Source organism: Malus domestica, chromosome 16, assembly GCF_042453785.1.
Source record: "Malus domestica chromosome 16, GDT2T_hap1".
In the NCBI taxonomy this organism is placed as follows: Eukaryota; Viridiplantae; Streptophyta; class Magnoliopsida; order Rosales; family Rosaceae; genus Malus; species Malus domestica.
The window spans coordinates 7806736-7830619 of NC_091676.1; the positions used below are offsets into that span (position 1 = coordinate 7806736).

The following is a 23884-nucleotide window of genomic DNA, read 5'->3' on the forward strand; positions in this document are numbered from 1 at the left end:
GATTTATAAGAAAGATGATCAAACAATTACACTAAAAACTTTGCCGAGACAGAAAATATTTTGATAGGGCAAAACAGTAGATAGTTTTTTCTTGGTCAAAAATTTCTGATGCTGAACAAAAATATTACCGGGAGGCGGGAGTCAACCGGTATTTTGCCAATTGAATAAATAATTAAAAACAAAAAAATAAAATAAAAGCAGGAAAATAAAGTTGGCGAAACCAAAAGCCCAATCCGATCTGAAGCACCCGCGTCCGCACTCATTTCCGTCTCCCTTCTCCTCCGTCTTCCTTCGAGGGCTTTCCTTTCGCTTACAATCGGCGGTCGCCGTCTCTCTCTTTGAAACAGTATCAATCAAATCTTTTCAAACCCTAACTCCCCCAATTGCACCTATATTTATCAATTTCTTAGCTTCCTATTCTTTTCTTGTTCAATTTCTAGGGTTTCCTTTCGAAATCGAATAATCTCCGTGGCTGCATAGCTCGTGAATTGAATAAGTAACTGGTACTGTTTTCTGCTCTATTGTTTGAAATTCGTTTTGTTTTTGGATCCGAGTCCGGTCGGACTTAGGGTTCGTATTCAATTTCTTCGAATTTTGTGATTTTTCAATTCAAATATTGGGGAAGTGATTGGTCTGATTTTGTGGGGGTTTAGGGTTAGGGTTTATAGCTGACTTGAATTGGGATAAGGGTTCTCTATTCCGTGGTGCTTTAGAGCTTTGGATATAGAGATTTATGGCTGCTGGAAGACATGGGGGTTATCGTGAAAATGAGTTCAGGGAACGAGAGTCCGGTTTTGAGTTGCCAAGAAAGGATTTTGCTACGGCCAAGGAGGACTATGAACGGATTAGGAACGGAAACCCTGATGTTGAAAGGGGTCAAGTTAGGGATTTGAGAGATAAAATTAGGGTTAGGCAGAAGGATTTTAAGGAGGGGAATGCGGCTAATGGTGGTGGGTATCGCTCCTCTTCGAGTAGGAGTGATTCAAGCAATAGCAGTGGTCGGGTTGTGAGCCGTGGGCCCAAGCCTTGTGGGTTTTCTCTTAGGGCATTGGACAGGGAACCTGGTGAATTGTCGAGTGAGAGTGGGTCTGACGATGCTATTGAATCTGCAGTGCAGGTCAAAGAAAATATGGTTCCAAAAGTGGTGGAGAATGGAACTCAGTCTCCGAAAGAGAGGAAAAGGAAGTTTTCGCCAATTGTCTGGGATAGAGATGACCAAGGAGTGAGTAATCTATCAAAAAATAGGATTACCACAGTGGCAGCAGCACTTCCTCCACAACCTCCATTGTCTAGGGTACATCATCAGTCTCCCAATGTTATTTCAGATAACAGCGTACAAATATCTTCAGCTAAAATTGATCAAGTCGAGAATTTACAATCTTCCTCACCAGTTAAGGCACCGGTGGGATCTCGGTCTGTTAGCAATGGTGTTTCTGAGTCTCCATTAGGGATATCTTCACCAAATCAGAAATCGGGTGATGATCATGAAGCAGAGCAGCTAGGAGATGAAGAATATGTTCCCACCCGGAATATATCATCTTCAAGATGGGCAGCAGGAAATAATTCACCTGGGGATGAAGGTGAAATTCTAGAGAACAAGGAAATGCCTAAAAGGAGGAAGAAAATACCTCTGGTAGGGTTAGTGGAAGATAGAGTACAGAATAATTCATTAACCCCCGAGTCAGGGGAGCTTAAGAGAGATGAGTCTGAACGAGCAAGAGGGCAGTCATCTGAATCTGATGAAGGAGATGCCCATACAAGGTCTTCCAGTAGGGATGTTTACCAGGATAATGATTCAGAGAGGGATGACTATATGGACACTGACAAGGATCTTGGTAATAATGATTCTAGTGTTAGTCAGTCAGAAACAAATTCAGATGATGACAATAACTCTCGTGAGACAGCTGAACCTGCAGCCCCTCCACAAAGAAGTGTAAACATGCTTCAGGGTTGTAGAAGTGTTGACGAGTTTGAGAGACTAAACAAGATAGATGAAGGCACTTATGGTGTTGTATATAGAGCTATGGATAAGAAAACTAAAGAAATTGTGGCCTTGAAGAAGGTAAAGATGGAGAAGGAAAGAGAAGGTTTTCCATTGACTTCTCTTAGGGAAATAAACATTCTTCTTTCGCTTCATCACCCATCAATTGTCGATGTGAAGGAAGTGGTGGTGGGGAGTAACCTTGATAGTATTTTTATGGTGATGGAATACATGGAACATGATCTTAAAGCACTCATGGAGACAAAGAAGCAGCCATTCAGTCAGAGTGAAGTTAAATGCCTTATGCTCCAGTTATTAGCAGGTGTGAAATATCTCCATGATAATTGGGTGCTTCATCGAGATTTGAAGACATCAAACTTGCTTATGAATAACCGGGGTGAGTTGAAAATATGTGACTTTGGGTTGGCTCGTCAGTATGGGAGTCCTTTAAAACCATATACTCATTTGGTGGTTACTCTTTGGTACAGGTGAGCTGCAACTGCCCATTGCTCTTTATTTTATTTTTCATTTCATCCTTAGGTGTTTTATGCTTATCAGTTTAACCTATTACTTCATCTTTGATTTTTTTTTAATTGGTTGACGACTTCCACTTTGATTTTCAAGATTGACTTTATGGTTTCATGGTTTTTTCTACTGTTATTGGATTCAGTTCTTTTTATTCTCAAGTAATTTGTCTGTTCAATTAGCTTTGTATTCTTGGTATCTCTCCTTGTATTTCAAGGTTGATTCCAACTCAGCGTATGTTAGTCATGATGGGTTTAATGTGATAAAAACCATTGATCTAACTGGTCCTGTTTTCCACAATTGTCTTTCCTCTGATTTTTGTTTTTTATGTGTGGGTTATTGTTTGCCTTTTACCTGTGTGCTTGTGTATGTGTATGTTGTACGTAGATCCATGCTTCCGTATACCCTTGGATGTTCTAGTCATTGATGCTCTTTCAATGCAGGGCACCGGAACTTCTGTTGGGAGCGAAGGAATATTCAACAGCTATCGATATGTGGTCACTTGGTTGTATCATGGCTGAACTATTATCAAAGGAGCCACTTTTCAATGGGAAAACTGAATTTGATCAACTTGACAAGGTAAGTTAATTTTATTTGACGTGCTTGATGTTTGATTACGCTCTCACTCACTCATATACTGGTGGATTTAGTTATTTTATTTTTATATAATCACTGCATTTCTCAAAAAAAAAAAAATTATAATAACTGCAGATTTTTAAAATCCTTGGCACACCAAATGAGACAATCTGGCCCGGCTATTCCAAGCTTCCTGGAGTGAAGGTCAACTTTGTTAAGCACCCGTAAGTATGAATATATTCATGAACTGATTCCCAATTTTTTTTATCATGACATCTTGGTGTTCTTATTCTTGCCGCTGTTTTCCCAGGCTTCCAGCTTTGGGTGATTCTGATGTGGCTATCTGGCCTCCATTGGTGATGCTTTCAGTTCTAAGTTTTTCATTTATGCATTAACTTCTGACCTGTTTCTTTCAGGTATAATCTTTTGCGCAAGAAGTTCCCAGCTACGGCATTTACTGGATCTCCAGTACTTTCTGATGCTGGGTTTAATTTGTTGAACAGGCTTCTAACTTATGATCCTGAGGAGGTAAGTCTGCTACCTAGACTTGCCTTGTTTGGGTATTATTGGTATAGTTACTTATACATGCACTGTATTTTATACAGAGAATTACAGCTGGAGATGCTCTGAATCATGAGTGGTTTCGTGAAGTTCCTCTTCCTACAACAAAGGAGTTCATGCCTACCTTTCCTGCTCAACATGCTCAGGACAGGTACCTTGATCTATCTAATGCTACAAATAAGTCCCGCGTGTACTTGGGACTTGATTTCCTACATTTAACAAATTTCATGTTGTAAATAGGCGCACGCGGAGAGTTTTAAAGAGTCCAGATCCTTTGGAAGAGCAACGTAGAAAGGAGTTGCAGCAAGGGCAAATAGGAACTGGTGGTGTGTTTGGCTAGTAGAAATGAATCAGTGATCAGCACCCTATTGCACATGGCTGAGGTGAGAGACATGCTTTGAACGGAAGTTGCAAACGTTCTATGTCAGACGATCATTTGTGCTGTTTTTTAGCAGGCATTTCTTCATGATTTGGTTGGAGAATGTATTATTGTATGCCTTCCCTGTCAACCAAGATTTGTTGCAGGTCAACTTTGCCTCTCATCTTTGATCATCATATAAGAATGCATCTGTGACATTGCTTTCATTGCATGGTGTGGCTTAATTGCCTTTTCTTTAAAGAGGATCAGTTTCAACTGAAACTTGTGTATGTAACCTATTTTCATTGGTACATTGTAAACAGCGCTCTTTTGCTTTTCAATATTAGCACTGCCAGTTATATTAGGACATATTTAATATTAACGTTGTGTTTGCAAGAGGTGGTAGGTGTAAAGTGGAGGGGCGTTCTTTACTTTTCCTTGATGAAGAGTTTGTCAGTTACCATATTGATATATGTGGAATGTTCTGGGGGATGAAGATTTTAAGCCATACGGGGATTATTTGATTTTAATATAGACAGTGTATCCATTTTAAAACATTTGTTGGAGAGTGAACATATGTCTTTTCAGTAGCTTCTTGAAAGTTAAAGCCCTTAAAAGATGTATAAAATTCATTGCTGCACCTGACTGGTTTCATGGTAATTTTATCTTTCTGATTGATGTGCACGAGAACTGTAACTATTTCCATTCTCTTTTGTACTGGGTAGGAGCCGAGTTTTTCAGATATCAACTTTATTGCTTGCTTAGTGTAGTTCTTCTATTTGCAAATTTTCAGTGAGTTCATAGCAAATTGAGTCTATTCTATGGTTACCCTGTGTTGGTTTAGTGGTTCATTCTTTATTACTTAAGTGGCCTTCTTAGCGTCATTTTTGGTATTTTGACCTCCATCAGTACCCGTGGACATGAAAAACGATTCACTTTGTCCAGTTATTCCCGTTTTTGCTTCTGGTGGCGTGAAGAATCAACATTTCACCAGTTGTAGATTTTTTTATGACGTATATCTGCGCATGTCACTGCAGTATCAAAGCAAGCAAATTGAGGAGGTTTCCTGCACTTCCAGGAATTTATAGAACTTCAATTAGTTGTTCCTACTGGCAAACTAGAGGTACTATGCAAAGCCTAATGGTTTTTTATGTGAATTATTTTGATGGCATTTTAGCGTATGCTTTTTCTTTTGTTTTTCAGAAGAGTATTGAGAAATGCGTTAGAAAGGAAAATGAAGAATAAAAACCAATTCTGGTTGCAATTCCAGGACAGTTCATATTCCAATTCTGGTTGCAATTCCAGGACAGTTCATATAATTGAATAAAATTCAATGCTGCTTAAAATCGGAATGCATAGACTGAAATGGTAGTTGGACTAGCCATATAAACATATTTTGTAATCTAGCACTTTCTTTTGTGTGTTCGTCTTGTTTCATGCATTTTTCAGAGGACATAAACGAGGGTATGAATTCTGGTCCAAGTTATTCTATATGAACAACGTTGACAAGCTAATGCCTGTATCTTTAGGAATACTTGGGTTTGGTTCTCATACACTATCTTGTGAAAACTTAGCTTTATATGAGTCTTTTTCTTTGGATATAAGTTAGTGCGATGGTGTAATTAGTTTGAAACTGCTGTTTACAAGAAGTTACGATTTGGGCACGTTTATGTTGGTCTGCTAATGTGTAGGGATGACCAACTCAAAGCATATAGACTATGGTTTATAACTTTATATACATGGTTTGGTGGAAACTCCAGCTGATTTTCCGCCAGTTGTGCTGTCTTGATTTTCTGCATGTGTTATTATAAATATGTGTGTTGGTCATTTGGAGATGTGATTATGATTGCAAAATGACTATTCTGTACCTTGATATGGACTCTCAGTATGTAACGACCCTCGTCGGCATATGGTGCAACGTTTATAGTTTTGTATCCATAAATGGGTTTCCTGAATTTTTATCTTTAATGAATAAGAGGATGCTCCTTATCTGATACTTGGTTGTTGCTTATTTGTGTCGTAATTTCATTATAGGCATGGCTGGAGTCGAATGGGTTGCTTGAAGACGGAATATAGTTGTTCGCTTCCCATTCACTTAACCAAATATCGTATGAGGAGATCCTAGGTGGAATATAGACATAGTTTGCCATATATTGTCTGCAGGTGGGGGGCTGATGAGGTTCGACAGGCAGATTAGGGCGGTAGAGGCGTTTCCCGCGCACGTACAGGTATTGGCTGATGAAGTTTATGCACGATCACAGCTAATGATCTGCCTATGTGCGACTCAAATTCTGTTCCACATGACCGAAAATGTTAGGTTGTTTTTGGGCGCTGAGCAGTCAGTAGCGTATTGATGTCATTCGTTTTCGATCCATCCCAAATATTTGATGTTTAGTTTACGCTGTATTCTGTGTCGCGCGACAATGAAACCTTGGTACCGGGGTGAAGATTGTTGCAATTGGGTTCGGCAGACGTGTTGGTCTTTTGGAAGGTGTGAAGCAAATGGGCGCTGTGCTGCCTCGTCCCAAAGGATGTCTTCCTTTTTTCTGGCGGATGGTGCAATCCTCTTCGTTGCGTTCCTTTTTGGTTTCTGTTTGTAAATAATAACTCGACTTACCTGTCCGAGTTTCAAGTGGGGTTTCGTCGATACATGGCGATCCGGTTACGTGTTCGCATTTTAGCTTGTTGCACGACAATCCGAAACTCTTGAGGACAGCTTTTGCAACTTCAAAACTTTAGAGAACCTTCGGTGTCTATAATTTCACCCACCTTTAAAAGTTCAGAACTGAAATGTTATTTTTTCACCCACTATTATCCTTAAAATAGCTCATCCGACGACAATTTACCAGTAATTGAATGACCTTCCAAAATACTCTGCTGCTATGTGATTATAAACTTCAATAACTACCATCAATATCCAATCACTATTAGTTGTTGGCTTCTCACCTTTTAATTAGAAAAGGCATCCGCATTTATTCATTTTAGAATTTCTTTTATCCTCATCCTTCGTGTCTTTTTTTAGAATACGGTTTACGTTTTGTCCATTCCTTTCAAAATCCAATGTAAGTTTAGGCTCATGTTTTCTTTTCGTGCTTAACCTATTATTATTATATATCTTGTAAGATTTTTATCGGCCGTTTTATAAATAAGCAAACTTGTAATTAAAAATTTTATTAAAAAATGAGTAAGGAGATAAAGGCATTGGAGTGAGAATAACAACACTCTTTATTTATTACATGGAGATATGATTACCAAAAACACGAACTCGAGACCAAAATAAATAAATAAATAAATAAATAATCTTCTCCTATGTTTTCGGTATACAAAGAAGCAGCATGATTTCGGTATTTCGAGTGCAATCAAGTAATCAAGTAATCAACAATCAAGTATACAAACAAGCAGCATGATTTCGGCATTTCGAATGTAATCGAAGAGACGACGCTGCCAAGCAGAACAAATCTACGATTTAGGCGCGAATCTGTAATTCCAACCAAAGAGATGAAGGTGCAACCCGAAAAAGATCGACATCTGTGGGCGTTGATCTTTAACTTCATTTGTGCAGGTTGATTACACGACGCCAATGTGGCCGTAGATCGAGCGGCGTGCATCACGTCGACGTGAAAACTAATGTCTTTCCAAGAACAAAGGTGATCAAAGACAGTTCAATGAAGAAAATTGTGTTGAGGAGGGCTCTGTCGACTGTCCATCCAAAAATTGTGATCCCCCCATGATTGGTTTGCAAGTATGACACTGCATTGGAGAACAAAGGGAAAATCATGAGACAATTGAAAACCAATGGAACTGAAGAGATAATGTACATAGAAAACCATATATGACACAATTTCGGCTTTGAAATGCACGGCGAAGCCTGAGACACTGGAATCGAAGTCTCCGCTACCAAGCTGATAAACGAAACCTTCACCAACATGGAACAAAGCTCCGTGTTGGGCCATTAGCCTCGATGATTTGTATGCGAGGCTAGGGGCTTGTAAATGAGTCTTGGAAGGATTGATATGCTTGTCTAATGCTTATTCATTAAACTATACATCGACATTTTGAGTATTTAAACACGCGATCCATCCATAGCCAACTGATTTCAATGAGAAAAGATGGAAAATGTACTTCGATTCCAACAAAACAAGAAATTTAGAGCTGGTTCGTGTTCATATGCATTGTTAGACTAATTTCTAAGTTAAAAAACGTTGCTGGAAAAGGAATCAGATGTATTTTAGAGGCCATACCAAAAGCTTGTCTCCTGTGATAGGAAGACATGTATGAAGCTAGCTGTGTATTCGTAGGCATTGGAACGTAATCCATCGACTCCAAGTCACTCTCGGAGTAGCTTATTTGCAGCGAGTTCAATGTGTCGGCAGCCTCTGGGTTCACCAAGCAGTTTGAACTTCTGTTGTGAGATGTATCGTTAGAACTGCATGTCATTAACGCATGCCATCTACTGGCAACTGTCGCTATGCCTTGCGCTCTATGGGAAATTCTGGTCGCTGCGTGCAGGGAGAGAATAATGCCAACAACTTGAACAATTGTGGAGACCTGAAATTTTGGGGGAAAAAAGGAGGGAAATTCAATGCGTTATGGTTTGAATCTAAGCTTGTAAGAGCGAGAAGTTAATTTACTGATACATACACAAAAAGCATTGAACTTACTGCAAAATCGCCGCCATTTATGACAGTGATGTCTCCCCTGTATTCTGTGGTCTCAAATAGAGTGACAACCTGGCTTGCGGTGACAACCATGAACTGCAGGAGAAGGAAGATTCGGAACCTGTGACTTATTTTACAGAGATGGTAGCGCAGACGAATATGTTCGTCCATAAATACCAGCACATCAGATTCCCTTTCCAGGAGCCTTGCATAATCGTCGAAGTGGATAACTTGCAAATTGCAGACCAAGTGAAACAAAATGCTGGCTGTTAGAGTGATTGTACTCACATAAGCCCATGATAGAACCAAAGTGAACAGTACACCAACTGATTTCCCCCACCCCCATGAATCGTGATGGACGTATATCATGCGGACGACCTCACGCAGTGTCTTCAAAAGAAAACATGGCAGTGCCCACCGAACAAGCAATCGGAAAGAATCCTGTGAAGTTCAAATAAACAGATGACACAACTTACTGACAGAATTTGGATGCTGCAGTTAGTGAAAGACGGCAAGTTACTCTCAGAAGGGGTAACATAAAGGTGCATATCCTATTCCTATGAGCATTACTAAACAGATGCGAAATTGAGAGAACGCGAGGATGGAAGATTTCGATTATATTTTCCGCAGCCTGTAGGCCTCAAATTAGCAACGAAAACATGCTGAATTTTGGTAAGCACGTTATGCATACTTATAAGAAGAATTTTGAAGGTTCCCATATCATCACATCACATTTGAAGTTGATGTAAGGAAAATTCTAGTTTGCTAGTATAAATGCTCCCCTCACGAATATGCCATACACTGGAGCATAGTAGAATTTCCGGGTTGATGTATACAATGCAAAAGCACAACAGCATTTTTGTAAAACTATCAAGTAAATCATTTCAAGCTATGAACATACCTTAATCTGCTTGATGTAATCGTTTCGAAACCGAACGATATGACCGCTATACCGATCGACAAAGAGGAACCTCCGAATGCCATATTTGCGAAGCCTGGGGGAGATGCAGAGCACAGAGACCGCTGCCAGAATCGCTTGCGAGCCCACGATAACGAGCTCGAACCTTTTAATCTGATACTTCTTACAGTCGGAGCAGTTGAACACCATAAGCACAACCACCGGAAGAGCCACACCGATGAGAGCCAGAGCCGTCCAGGACAGGGCAAGGCTCAACCAAGAAGATTGGTTGAAGCCCAAGAGAGTGAGAAACGTTTCTAGCCATTGGAGGGTTTGGTCCAATGGGGTATCTTTGTATTCTTCTTCTCCTCCCAGATGACGGCTGCTGTGAGGGTCGATGTGGTGGTGGTTGTTATTGTTATTAGAATCGAGAAGAGGGGTAAGTTGGGAAGGTGGCTCCTCCGTTTTTATAAAAACGTCCGCCATGGATGGATTATGAGCTTAATTATTGAGCTTAAAGCTGAGATTATGGTGGGCTTAGAGATAAAATGGTGGCAACCCAGTTGAGATTTTGGTGCTTTAAATAGGAAAGTTGGAAGCTTTTTACAAATTAGTTTACAGGCTCAGTCTGTCGTCGGGTTAAAGAAACAGAGATCAAACCCAGGTTTTTTTTTCTTTCCTTTTTTCCTTCCTAAATCTTCAATATTTGTTCCGGAAGCAATCAAATAAAAGTAAAACAATATAATATTATTTTTCGTTAAAATAAACAGTAACAGAAACTTTAAATTTTAACGATAACAACAAAATAAATGATAAAATGAATAGTACTAGTATTGATTTTTTTAGTGTAAAAATATAATTTTTCGTTAAAATGAGCAGTATCGAAAGTTTTCGTTAGAGTTCCATAAAATAAAAGCAGCAGACAACGAAATGCATCGGTTTAACGAAGTGGTTTAAATTTAAAGCAGTATATTACAATTTTTTTACTTAAATTCTTTAATTTCCACCGTAATTTTAATAAAATAATATAATTATCTTATCATTTGTCAAGTTAACACTTAGGAATATACTTAACCTAGAGAACTGAAAATTGGAATCTGCTTTTTTGCACTTTCTCTGTTCCTCTTTAATTTTTGTTCTGGAATTCTTCAATGGCAAGATAAACAGATGATTGAGCGACAGGTACGGGGATCAAAAGGGACAGAAAGTGACTCGCAACGAGTGTGCAACAAGTGTCGGATCTATAATCTTTGTATATGGTTTTGTTTTTCAGATTTTAGGACACCAACTTTGTCGAACTCGAAGGCTTCATGTTCCCGCCAAATAAAAAACATGTTCGGCCGAGTTATAGCCGGACACGAAGAGCAATCGCTGGTCAAACACATGAGATGTGACAACTAAGCTAATTAAGCACGTAGGATTATGCGATCTTGATTGGGGTTTAAGGTTAATTAATTGGTGGGGGATCGGTGATTAGGGAGAGAGTTGAGGAGTGTTGAGAGATTTTTCAATGTATCCGTCACATGAGATGGTATATCACGTGTTCCTATATAAATGGTGAGTTATGTATGTTAAAAGGTTAATAACTTAAAAATTCAAATTTTTCACCACTTGCATAAAAACACGTGATGTATTATCTGTGTTCTTATCACAACTAAAAATTTCTCCGGAGTGTGGAGTGGTTTGGTTGAGTGAGTTGGAGATGGCAAAGTGAAATGATTGAGATGTTGATGCTTTTGGTGTAGGTGGAGACAGGTGGAATTTTAAATGGAAAAAAAAAATTTCATGCAATAATATCATTCACTGTAATAATGTACGATGATAAATCTTTCACGTATAATGATAATTTAAAAAAAATAACGATAAGTTTAAATAGCGAACGGATTAAATTTATTAGAAAACATAAAAAAAAAATTGAATAATAAAACAATACTATGCAAATTGATACAGCAAACGATGATTTAATACCCACATCAAGTCTTGGCGTTGCTAGCTACTCTAGTTGGAAACATAATTCGAAAAAAAAAACCAAAAATATAACAATTCGAGATAAAAATCTCATTGCTCTATGTGAAAAATCATATTAATGCTCGTCAAAAAGAACCTTGCTCATATTTTCATAGTCGTCAAGCTGAGACCATTTTGCACAAACAATATCGCCAATTTTTGTGTGTATCAGAAATGCATCATGATCTTGAGTGGGGATTAGGCCCAATTTGGAGCTTGAAGCTCAAATCTGTAATGTTTGAATTTTTCTATTTTTACACTAGTCAAAATGATCTTCGATCCACATTTTGGTTGACCCTAAAAATTATAAAGCCTACGTGGCGTACAGATTGAGTAACTACGAGCTAACTACGTCATTCTTGTAGATACAGATGTGCCAACTAGCAACCTAGCTAGGTCAATCTGTTAATTCAGGCCCAAACAATAATTATTGGGCCAGCTCATCTAGGCCCAATTTGTTAATTCAGGCCCAAACAGTTTTACATCAGTTATATTCTTTGGAGGAAACTGACATACATTTGGTAACAATTAACAAGTTTACTTCGTCATGCGGTTGATTTTATGTCAACTAGCTCTTATTTCATCTTTTCTTATACTAGAATAGGTTCTAAATTCGAACTCTTGTTAGTAAAAAAAAAATAGTGAGTCTCACGAACTTTTTCTTAATAAAAAAAACTTCATTAAAATTTACTAATAATAAGAACAAAAAAAAATGGTGACATTTTTGGAAATATGTGAAACGTTAGTGACGCCGACTGTTTATGCACAACTATGTCAATTGTTTGTGCACGATACCCAAACTTTAACTTATTTACAAAAATGCCATTGACTTTTTTTAAGTTCAAGTTATTTACAATGCTAACACTAAACTTCAACTTATTTACTAAAATACTACCGTTTTGTTTTTATTATTAATAAATTTTCATTAATTTCCTTTTAATCTTAAAAGGCTTTTCATTAAAGTTTCTATTAAAAAAATAGGAAAACTAATTAAATGGGTTTGAAAACTTTGAGTTTTAACGATAATGACAAAATGAAGGGTAAAGTGAATAGTACAATGATTGATTTTTTAGTGAACAAAATCTTCATGTCTTCTCTTATTTCTTAATGTTGTCTTGTATAACAAGACAATACTAGGGAGACTAAATGTGTAGACTAAACTTTGTAAATTAAACGACGTGGAAATTGATGATTGGATTATTATTTAAGTATTGATTAATGTGTTTATTTTTGTGTGTGTGTAGTTTGTAAATTTAGTTTCGTTAGCAAATCCCCTCCAATATTACAACACATGTTGACGAGGATAAGGACGTCACGCCGGACATGCATGCGCATGCATGGTTTTCAATAGGGTTACTGATAGTGAAATTTTGTACTATGCTCTCTCACCTACCATCACTAGAAACTAAAACGTGACGACTTATTGGACAAATCACAAACCCTATTACCTACTTAGTATCCAATCCCAATTTTAATACCTCCATTTCCAATCCAAATCCTGAAACCTCAACCTCAAACTACTGAAACAAAAATGGCGACTCAGCAGAAGGGCAGTAGCATTGATCCAAAGAGTGGGTTTTGCTCAAAGACCAAGACGTTCCACAGCCTGAGACCCAAATCCCAACTCCCTCCCCAAACCACGCCTCTTTCCCTCACCCACTACCTCCTCTCCCACCTCCACCACTCCCCGCCCCTGCCTTCCACTCCCGCCCTCCTCGACGCCGCCACCGGCCACCATATTCTCTACCCCGAGTTCATTTTTCGAGTCCGAACCCTCGCCGCCTCACTTCAATCCCAGCTCGGCCTCTCCCACGGCCAATGCGCCTTCGTTCTGTCCCCCAACTCCCTCCACCTCCCCATCCTCCACCTCTCTCTCCTCTCCCTCGGCGTCATCGTCTCCCCTTCCAACCCCGCCAGCTCCAGTCCCGAAATTTCCCACCAAATCCGCATATGCAAGCCCGCCGTCGCATTCGCCACCTCCGCCACCGCTCAAAAAATTCCCAACTCCATCCGCCTCGGGACCATCCTCCTTGACTCGGCCGAGTTCGAGTCCATGATGATGACATGTCCGAGTTCGACCGAATCGCTTCGAGTTGAAGTGAAGCAATCAGACACCGCCACGATTCTCTACTCATCCGGGACCACCGGGAGGGTCAAAGGCGTGGAGTTGACTCACCGGAACTGGATATCGATGATGGCCGGCATCCACGCGGTTCGAAACCGGTCGGCTCCACACGCTGTGTGTCTCTGTACGGTGCCATTTTTCCACGTGTACGGGTTCGCGTACTGCCTGAGAGTTTTGGTGACGGGGGACACGCTGGCGTGGATGGGAAGGTTCGATTTAAAGGTGATGATGAGATCCATCGAGCGGTTCCGAATCGCCCACATGGCCTGTGCCCCGCCGGCGGTCGTGGCCTTGGTGAAGCACGGAGACATAAACGAGATGGACGGCTACGATTTGAGCTCCCTGCAAGTGATCGGCTGCGGCGGCGCTCCGCTGTCGAAGAGTGTGGTCGAGAAGATGAGGAAGCGGCTGCCCAACGTACAAGTCTCACAGGTTAGGGTGTGATGTGTACATATTATCGATGAGTTCAAGTTTTAACGACGTTTAATGTGTTGTCGTTTTGTCCAACTTTGGGCCTTGTGGTGGGCTGTGTAGGGATATGGGATGACGGAGACGACGGCCCGAGTGTTTGGCGCGCTGGGCCCGGAAGAAACCCGAGTGGAAGGAGCTAATGGAAGGCTGATGTCAAATATTGAGGCCAAGATTGTGGAGACTGAGACTGGCAGTGCCCTGCCTCCTTTGATGCATGGGGAAATTTGGGTTAGAGGACCATACGTTATGAAAGGTAATGTTGATATTCACATGGCATTTATTTGCAGATGACTTCCGTTCTTTAATTATTAGACAATAGACTTTTGATATAGCGTTAGAAAAATTACATTTGACAACAAAAACGGACGCCTTGTACAAAAAATATTTACGATCTACAATGCTGAAACGAAAAATCGAAAGTGGAATACAAATTTAGGGAAGAAATTGATTGTGAAGTACTAGTTCATGTTTGACGGGTGGTGGTGATTATTTTAAGGATCATTTTGGTTCCGGTCCCTAATCAACCTAATTGTTAGACTGAAACCTTATTTGTTTGAATATTTTGATCAAGGTCCTTAGCCTCATTTAAGATATTTAACTCATGCATTTATGCGTTTAATGTCTCGAAAATTATGAAATTTAAACAAATTCAAATAATATTTTTAATTATAATAAATACTTAAAAATCAATTTTAGAGTAATATTGTTCTTCACAACAAATTATAGCAAAAAAATAATGTACCCACATAACTAATGTAGGTTACACTGGTGACGAAGAAGCAACTGCTGCAATTTTCGACTCAGAAGGATGGTTAAAAACTGGAGACATTTGCTACATAGACAATGGAGGTTTTCTGTATTTCGTCGACCGAATCAAGGAATTGATCAAGTACAAAGGCTACCAGGTTTGCCACCTCTGCACCTTCCAAATTCACCCTTTAACCAAACGCTTGTTTCCTTCTTCGCTTCAATGGGATTGCGTTTGTTTGCATTAGGTTGCCCCGGCGGAGTTGGAGGATTTACTTCATTCCCATCCAGACATTGTCGATGCAGCTGTGATTCCGTACGTAACTTTCTCTATCGTTTTGAATGTTATTGAATTCAAGCTTCGCGTGTTAACAGCTCATGGAGGTTGTGTTTGGGTTAATGGAAAATGATGGACAGGTACCCAGATGAGGAAGCAGGTCAAGTACCCATGGCCTTCGTCGTGAGGAGCCTTGGAAGTGCCATTGATGAATCACAGATCAAGGATTTCATTGCAAAACAGGTAACTCTCATAGAAACTAATGTTTTACGGTTTTGCCAATTTTAATTTCACCGTGCTGCATCACTTGCAGGTTGCGCCATATAAGAAGATTCGACGGGTAGCATTCATCAGTGCAATACCAAAGAATGTGCAGGGAAAAGTGTTGAGGAAGGAATTAATCAAACTTGCACTATCCAAGTTATGAATCCCAGTTTCTTTCTTCTGGTGTTAGTTTATATTCCAAGCTCCCGAATGTAAATACGATTAATTGCTTGGCCAGCAAGCAAACATAGTTCATTACTTCAAAGTATGTAAAGACTGCAGCTTTATTCACGCTAGTTGCGATTGGAAGAGCTTCATCCATAGTTTGGTTTTGCTCTGGCTTTTCCCTAACATCAGATTCCTTCAAATTCAAAATATGTTAGGTATCCATATTGTTCCACAAACACCAAATACAGTTGGAGGGGCTTATGATAATTTGCCCTTTTTCTCACTAATGATATTTTAGGTTTTTTTTGTGTCTATATAACTAATAATTATGTGGCAAGACATGAGGTTTTTAGGTTTTTGAAGGTCATTTATACAAGGATAAATTTGTCAATAGGATTATCATTTCAAAGTGAATGGATAAGACAGAGGTTGGCTTAGCAACACTAAAAAAAGGCGGTGGTATTTTTGTAAACAAGTTATACTTTAGTGACACTGCCTGTTTATGCAAGATTTTTTTTTACTTCATTTTGTTTACGATACCACCATAAATATTAATTTATTTACAAAAGGATAATGCTAGGGAAACTAAATTTGAAGACCACATTTACAAACTAAATGATGTGTTACTAATAGGAATGAGCACGTTTATCAACGTTTAAGTGTTAAACCAATCATCAACTTTTATGTCTTTTAATTTTCAAAATTTTGTCTATAAATTTAGTGTCTCTAGCATTACCCTTTACAAAAAGATCACCGTTTTTTTTTTCTTTTTCTTATTACTTTTTTTTTAAATTTTAATCTTAAGAGCTTTTCATTAAAAATAAGGAGTTTGACATGGGCTACAAAGATTGTGGACTCTTCTTTTGTTGTGCTTGAGAATAATATGGACTTGAAACGGCTGTGATAGGATCTCAAGTCCTGATCCGTTTTGTGCTTACAGCTGTTGTCTTTCTAATTTCTACTTTTAAACAACAAATCGGCTCTATCCACCAAACAAATTAACAAGAAAAACTAGATTTATACTACTACGGGCTCGTTTTGAAGTATCTTAGAAATGATTGAAAACGTTTTTAAAGAAATTATTTTTCAGTTCCAAAAGTATGTGTAAGAAGCACCAGTTAAGTGTTTTTTTTTTTTCAGGAAGCACTTTAAGTGATTTTTTTAAAATTTATTTGCATTTTTATTAAGAACTAGTTTCAAATATATTTTATAAAAAACGCTTTCAACCATTTTATAAGTACTTCTGTAATATTTGAGAAAGGCATTCACCCATCTCTCTAAGCTAATATTTTGGAAAACCCTTCACTCATCTTTCACAAAAACTGATTAAATGAAAGGTCATACAGTTGTAAATTGGATCATATAAGTTAGGATAATAATTGTGTTTTTCGGATCGGGAATGCACACATTCCACCATTCAAAATAAGGAAAACTAATGAAAAGGGCTTCAAATCTTTACATTTTAATGAAAAACCATACACTAACTTTATTTAATAATAAGGATAAAAAAATCCAAATCGCGTTGAGCGCGCGTCCCTCACCCCCCAACCAAAATCCCCCAAAACTCCCATCAGACAACTTCACGTCCCCCAAACCTCATCTCTCTCATTCTATTTCAACAGCTCAACTCTCTCTCTCTCTCTCTCTCTCTCTCTCTCTCTAGAAAAAAAAATCTGAGAAACAAAGATGCCGAGTCGCTGCGAGATATGTTGTGAGATTGTGATTGCAATTTTGCTCCTTCCGCTGGGCGTTTGTGTCCGGCATGGCTGCTGCACCATAAGTTCCCTTTCTTTCTCCTCCGTCTTCTTCATCTTCTGGTGGCAGATTTGATATTATTAATGGTGAAAAATTGAAATTTTGGATTGGTGGTGGGCCCAACTACTCCTAAACAACTATCAGTAAATTGCCTCTGTTTTTTCTTATATGGCAGGCAAATTTTTGTTTGTTTTTCATTTCGATGCTTCAATTCTTGGCTATGATTTTTATGCATTAGACATGGACATGGACATGGGAAGAGGAGAAATTTGTGTACACAGTACGAAAACATCATCATGCTTATGTTTGCGACAAAATGATAAATATATGTGTATATTTTTATAAACAGTGTCGTTAAGTTTCATAAATAGTGTCTTAAGTTTCATAAATAGTGGAGAAAGTTTCATAAACAGTTTGTGTGAGGATTTGCATGGGTCCACGCGTCAGAATATTTTTTATAATTTTATAATTATGTCATTTTCATTAAAATTTAAGTTCTTTTGTCTTTTTTATTAAAATTTAAGGATTTTTCATTAAAATTTAAGTCATTTTAATTAAATAAAGTTATAACATGGTTTTTTATTAAAATCAACTTAGTTCATGCCCTTTTCATGAAAGTTCCCTTCAAAATAACATAACTTTAACATATAAACTTCATAATCGAAGCTATTCAAGTTGTTAATCTTCATTTGAAGATTATCTTTACAAAAAATCATTTGAATCAAGATAGTTTAGTCATCCAAATTTATAGGACAAAGCGACGGTTTGAGTACCAACTAGCATATTCAAGATGAACTGTCTATTTATTTGATACATTTGGATAACTAAATGATCTCCAATTTGAATAACACTTTTATCCAAAATGATCTTAAAATGAATATATATAAATTGAACGTTCGATTATAAAGTTTATATGGTGCAGAAACATTATTTGCGAGTGAGGGAATATATGCATCCCCCACATCATTCCCCCATTTGGGGATTATCCTACAAGTTATAACTTATCTCTCCAAATTCGCATACTATCAAGGATGATTGTAACGCCCCACTCCAAATTATTTGCTTTATTTCGGGAAATAATAATATTAGTGATATGCCCAAACTAAACTCTTGTTTAGTTTGCTACTATTTCTTTTATTTTACTTCTAAATCTCCAAACCATTTAATTCCTATAAAATTAACCATGTTTTTAATTACCATAACAATCAATTAAGCTATCAACTTAATTCCCCAAGTTCCTCTATCAAACAACCTCTAATTCAAAGATTAATTCTTGAATATTTAATCTTACTGGTATTATGGTTGCATCTAACGTCTTGTTAGACTGTCTACATACCCTAAACAGGGATCAAGTCATTCATAGTTCACAAATTCCAATTTTATTAAACTTTGATATTTCTACACATAACTAACAATCACCATTTAGCTTCAAACAAGTGTATTACATTAAATGATTATTAAATTTAGTTATAGAACATCAAAATTAGCTTAAAAATTAGGCGTCGGCTCCTTGGGCAAGCGCCACCGCCGGTGGCGGTCGGGCGCCCTGATTCGCCGGAAAATATCAACTATCTCAAAAAATTACCCAATTTTACAGGAAAGTAGATCTCAGTGAGAGGAACAACTTTCATACCTGCGGCCAAGTCCAATTTGGCCGGGAAACACCTCAAATTGGCCACGAACCGCTTGAAACCCTTGAATTTGGGTGTGTTCAATTCGATCCTAAAGTAACTCCGACGCCCCTAAACTTGTTTGGGCTTTGTTCCACACTTCAAAGGGATTCTAATGGTGGTGGAATTGGACTTGAGTAGTTTCAAATTTTGGGTAATTCGAACCCAAAGCCGCTGCACCCCGCCATGCGGGTTCGACCCATTTCAAGCTCAAATCCCATTATTTTTTAGGTGTAGTAGGAAGAGGGAAGGTTATGGAGGGTTTTACAATGGTTAATTTGATGTAATTTGCCGGAAAAAATGGCGAAATCCCACCAGAAACACACGATAGGCCCGATCGGGTCGGGTCCGATCCCTAGGTCGCAGGATCCCCCACTCCCCTCTTCTTTCCTTTTTCCTCCCTTCTCTCCTTCCCCATTCGTCCTCCGTTTTCTCCTTTCTATTCTTTTCTTTTAATCACAACCATCCACTTTGTTTCTTCCTTTCATACCAGCCACACATGTGGCTTTTTCACATGGCTCTAGATTTTTTAGAGCCTTCTAAAGATATTTAAAATTACCAATTTATCCCTGACTTTAAACGCTAATAACTTGTTCGTTAAAACACCGTTTCACGAACGATTTGCGCCTACGCGTTCGTGAGATCGAGCTCTATTGAAGCATATAAATTGTGACCTCGAAGGGTCTACGGATTTTAAATAATTAATTTCCAAATCTTAAACCTCGTAACTAGTTTAATTTAAAACTTAACCCAAATCAATTATTATAAATTCTCGAAAAACCAAATAAAAGCTCAATACTACAATTACGTTAATTGTAATAATTTCCCAATTCTATTTCCATAACCATAAATCGATTTATTTTCGATTTTCTCTACGTATTCATAATTATGAATATTTAATTCATATATTTAAAATTTCAGGGTATTACAATAATACTTGCATCCCCCAATGTGGGGATACACATATCCCTCCATTTGCGAATAAGATATCTTGACCGAATAAAATCAACAATCAAATCATTCAATTTATTAATCTTCATTTGAAAATCACTCCTTAAAAAATCACGAAGATTAATCCAAACGTGTCAGACAAATGGACAATTCATTATGAATATGTTACTTGGTACATATACTATCTATTTGATCAATATATTTGAACTACTAAATGATATGTGATTGAAATAATTTTGCATAGTGGCGGTCTTCTAATGAAGATTAAAAAATTGTCAATTCCGATTATGAAATTGATAATTTTTTTTTAGAAGAAATTTGCGGAATCATGCACCTTATTTTCCGAGTTATAACGAAAAAATGCAGTTGATTGTATCTAGCCTATTCTTAAAATAAATAACTCACACACACTCCCTTTCTAAAATACGATTAATAAACGTTATTCCCAATATATATACATCCCTAAGACCATCTCCAACCCTTGGGCTAAAAGCCAAATTTTTTAGCCCGGAAAATTTAGCTTTTAGCCCAGAAACATCTTTTCTGCTCCAACCCTTCTACTCTAAAATTTTAGCCCGGAATTATTAAAGAATGAAATTAGCCTAAATTTTTTTCTTAAATCAATTTTTTTAAAAAAAATAAATATGTAGATTATTGTAAATTAATTTTATGAACATTTTAATCTAAAAAAATTTAAATTCCGATAAACATTTCGCATTTAGCCCGGGGGGAATTTGGGGGGGAATTTGGCCCAACTTTAGCATTCCCCTTTTAGCCCAATATTTTAGCTTGGGTTGGGGGGTGTTTGGGGGGAATTTTGGGCTAAATATTTGGCATTTAGCCCAGGGTTGGAGTAGGTCTAAGACCATCTCCAACCCTGGGCTAAAAGCTAAATTACCCCCCAAACACTCTCCAATCCATGCTAAAATTTTAGGCTAAATGCCAAATGCTATTTCTGGGCCAAATACCCCCCAGCTTTCCCCCCGGGCTAAATGCGAAATGTTTATCGGAATTTAAATTTTTTTAGATTAAAATGTTCATAAAATTAATTTACAATAATCTACATATTTATTTTTAAAAAAAATTGATTTAAGAAAAAAATTTAGGCTAATTTCATTCTTTAATAATTCCGGGCTAAAATTTTAGGGTAGAAGGGTTGGAGCAGAAAAGATGTTTCTGGGCTAAAAGCTAAATTTTCCGGGCTAAAAAATTTGGCTTTTAGCCCAAGGGTTGGAGATGGTCTAAGACCATCTCCAACCCTGGGCTAAAAGCCAAATTACCCCCCAAATTACCCCCCCCAAACACTCTCCAACCCATGCTAAAATTTTAGGCTAAATGCCAAATGCTATCTCTGGGCCAAATACCCCCCAGCTTTCCCCCCGGGCTAAATGTGAAATGTTTATCGGAATTTAAATTTTTTTAGATTAAAATGTTTATAAAATTAATTTACAATAATCTACATATTTATTTAAAAAAAAATTGATTTAAGAAAAAAATTTAGGCTAATTTCATTCTTTAATAATTCCGGGCTAAAATTTTAGGGTAGAAGGGTTGGAGCAGAAAAGATGTTTCTGGGCTAAAAGCTAAATTTTTCGGGCTAAAAAATTTGGCTTTTAGCCCAAAGGTTGGAGATGGTCTAAAGGAGCGAATGCTAGTAATATCCTACTATCAATCATTCGTATGCTTTAAGAAAATAATATATAACTGTAGACATCAAAATTTCGGTAAATAAATGTTGACCGATAAATCAAAGTGTCAACGCTCATGTATTACATAAATTTTACACGTAGCGTGTGACTCAACGAAAATTGAAATGAGTTGGAAAAGTCATCAAATAGGACACGTGTCAACACCTGGCAGAAACGACTTATTTCATCTGGAATATTATATTCAAAATTAGGCCTTGGAAAATTCTATAATTACAAGCCCATTTCATTCATTTAGGGGAATCGAAAATCATTAGGCAAAACTCTTGAAGCTCTGAAGCTCTGAAACTCCGAAGCTCTCAAGCATCCAGGTTCCCGAAGAATCAAGAAAGCGTTCTTCGTTCATCGTTCATCCTAAGATCAAGCCCCGACGACCCTTTGGATCAACAATCATCCACCTTCAAGCCCAAGCCTCAACGGCCCCTTGAAGAAAGCGTTCATCGTTCATCAACTGTTCATCCTCAAGTATCAAGCCCCAACGGCCCATTTGGATCGACAACATCAACAAATCCGCTCATCCGCTGTTCATCAAGCCCAAGCCCCGACGGCCCTTGAAGAAAGCGTTCATCGTTCATCACTGTTCTTCGAGATCAAGCCCAAAAGCCCTCGAAGATCCGTTCAAGCCCAAAAGCTCTCGAAGATCCGTTCATCACTATTCTTCGAGTTCAAGCCCAAAAGCCCTCGGAAATCCGTTCATCACTGTTCTTCAAGATCAAGCCCAAAAGCCCTTGAAGATCCGTCAATCACCATTCTTCAAGATCAAACCCAAAAACCCTTGAAGATCCGTTCATCCTCGTTCATCCAAGATCAAGCCTCGACGGCCCTTGGATCAATCGCACATCCCACAAATCAACACCTTACGGAGATCGAATCAGAGGATCAAAATAGAGAGAGATTGTAACCCCAAAATCATCAAATACAAATATTTGTTTGTGCACGTCGTTCTTGTCTCTTTCGTTTCAGGAATTTTCCGTGTTCACAATAACAAAGAGCATAACCAATTGCTTTCAAGGTGGAAAAAAAGTCTATCAATTGAGGGGTTAAATGTTGGGTGTTATTATCTGATAATATTTTAATAATTTTGGATTTCTATCCACGCATTTGACGTTCGAAACATTTCTCTAATCTCCTACACTAATGTGACACTTTCTCTCTCTAATAATACTAACTTTTAAACAAAAATGTATTTATTTATCTGTATATTAACAAGAGATAGATTGCCTTAATTGTTAAAATATTTTTCTTTAACTTACTACGAACAGTTTAAATTAAAATCTCTCTCTCTTTTCTAATTTTAATATCGTTTATATAACACGTGTTTATGAGGACAAGGACATCACACCGTACATGTACCCACATGCACAGTTTAAATATATTTAGTGAAGGTGACATTTTAGCTACTGTCACTGGAAACTTACACGTGACCTTTTTGGACAAATCACAAACGCAATTAACGACTACTTTTTGTATTTTAGCCTACTTTATACTTTACAATTCCAATAAAGTTAAACCAAATGTCCAAGTGAAATTTCAAAATACCTTTGAATTAAAACCAACAGATCCTCTCTGGATTTCTTTGAGAAGATTTCGAAGAATTTGTGTTTGTTTATTATATATTGTATTATAAGTTTCATTGGATATTGTTTGTGTTTAATTTTAAATAAGAAAATATAAAATAATTTTTAATTGCACAATGTACGATGAACAAATACGATTCTTAAATTTCCGTGATCCTAACAAAGAGAATAAAAAAAGAATTCGGGTTCGAATTAAAACACTAATTACTCTCTCTCACTTTCACTTCCCTTTTGTCATGCTACAATGCTCTTGGCCCTACCCACGAGAAATTTTTAATTGTGATGAGAACACAAGTAGTACATCACGTGTTTTAATAGAAGTAATGAGAAATTTTATTTTTTAAGTTATTAATTATTTTGCACATATATTCCACCATTTGTATAATGACACATCGGTTTAGAGAAAATAGGTATTTGCCACACTTAAAATAAGAAGTCAAAACTTAACAAGTTCATTAAAAGACTAATCTGGAAAGTAAATATGACGATGGACAGCAGCCGGTGGACTAGTCGGACGTGCTTTACTCATTGATAGATCCAGTACTGAACGCTGCACTGCCAGTTAGCAGGACCATCGGGGAACCACAGTGCAATGTCCTCCTTGCACTC

General features: G+C 37.7%; 3 protein-coding genes across 13 annotated transcripts; 2 read left to right on the forward strand and 1 right to left on the reverse strand.

The window, feature by feature from the left end:
• The first annotated feature begins 193 nt into the window (after positions 1-193).
• LOC114819129 (cyclin-dependent kinase G-2-like) lies at positions 194-6853 on the forward strand. Of its 11 annotated transcripts, none has more exons than XR_011576965.1 (8): positions 200-2469; positions 2950-3085; positions 3218-3306; positions 3393-3610; positions 3688-3794; positions 3884-4168; positions 5039-5124; positions 6036-6853. XR_011576965.1 is itself a non-coding variant. In XM_029096158.2 (6 exons), exons 1-6 carry the CDS (start codon positions 734-736, stop codon positions 3981-3983), a joined length of 2280 nt encoding a protein of 759 aa, XP_028951991.2. In that variant the 5' UTR covers positions 194-733; the 3' UTR covers positions 3984-4370. The 11 variants fall into 11 exon arrangements, 1 of the variants encoding a protein (XP_028951991.2); XR_011576967.1 differs by having other exon boundaries at positions 3884-4026; XR_003770199.2 differs by having other exon boundaries at positions 3499-3610.
• A 303-nt stretch (positions 6854-7156) lies between these two features.
• Positions 7157-10211, reverse strand: LOC103425585 (uncharacterized). The gene is made up of 4 exons (XM_070815086.1): positions 9561-10211; positions 8663-9100; positions 8243-8549; positions 7157-7751 (listed from the first exon to the last, which is right to left on the reverse strand). The coding sequence occupies exons 1-4, from the start codon at positions 10041-10043 to the stop codon at positions 7609-7611; spliced, it is 1371 nt and encodes a 456-aa protein (XP_070671187.1). The 5' UTR covers positions 10044-10211; the 3' UTR covers positions 7157-7608.
• A 2792-nt stretch (positions 10212-13003) lies between these two features.
• Positions 13004-15771, forward strand: LOC103425523 (4-coumarate--CoA ligase-like 9). The gene is made up of 6 exons (XM_008363617.4): positions 13004-14121; positions 14224-14413; positions 14920-15065; positions 15156-15223; positions 15325-15427; positions 15498-15771. Exons 1-6 carry the CDS (start codon positions 13096-13098, stop codon positions 15609-15611), a joined length of 1647 nt encoding a protein of 548 aa, XP_008361839.3. The 5' UTR covers positions 13004-13095; the 3' UTR covers positions 15612-15771.
• The last annotated feature ends 8113 nt before the right edge of the window (positions 15772-23884 follow it).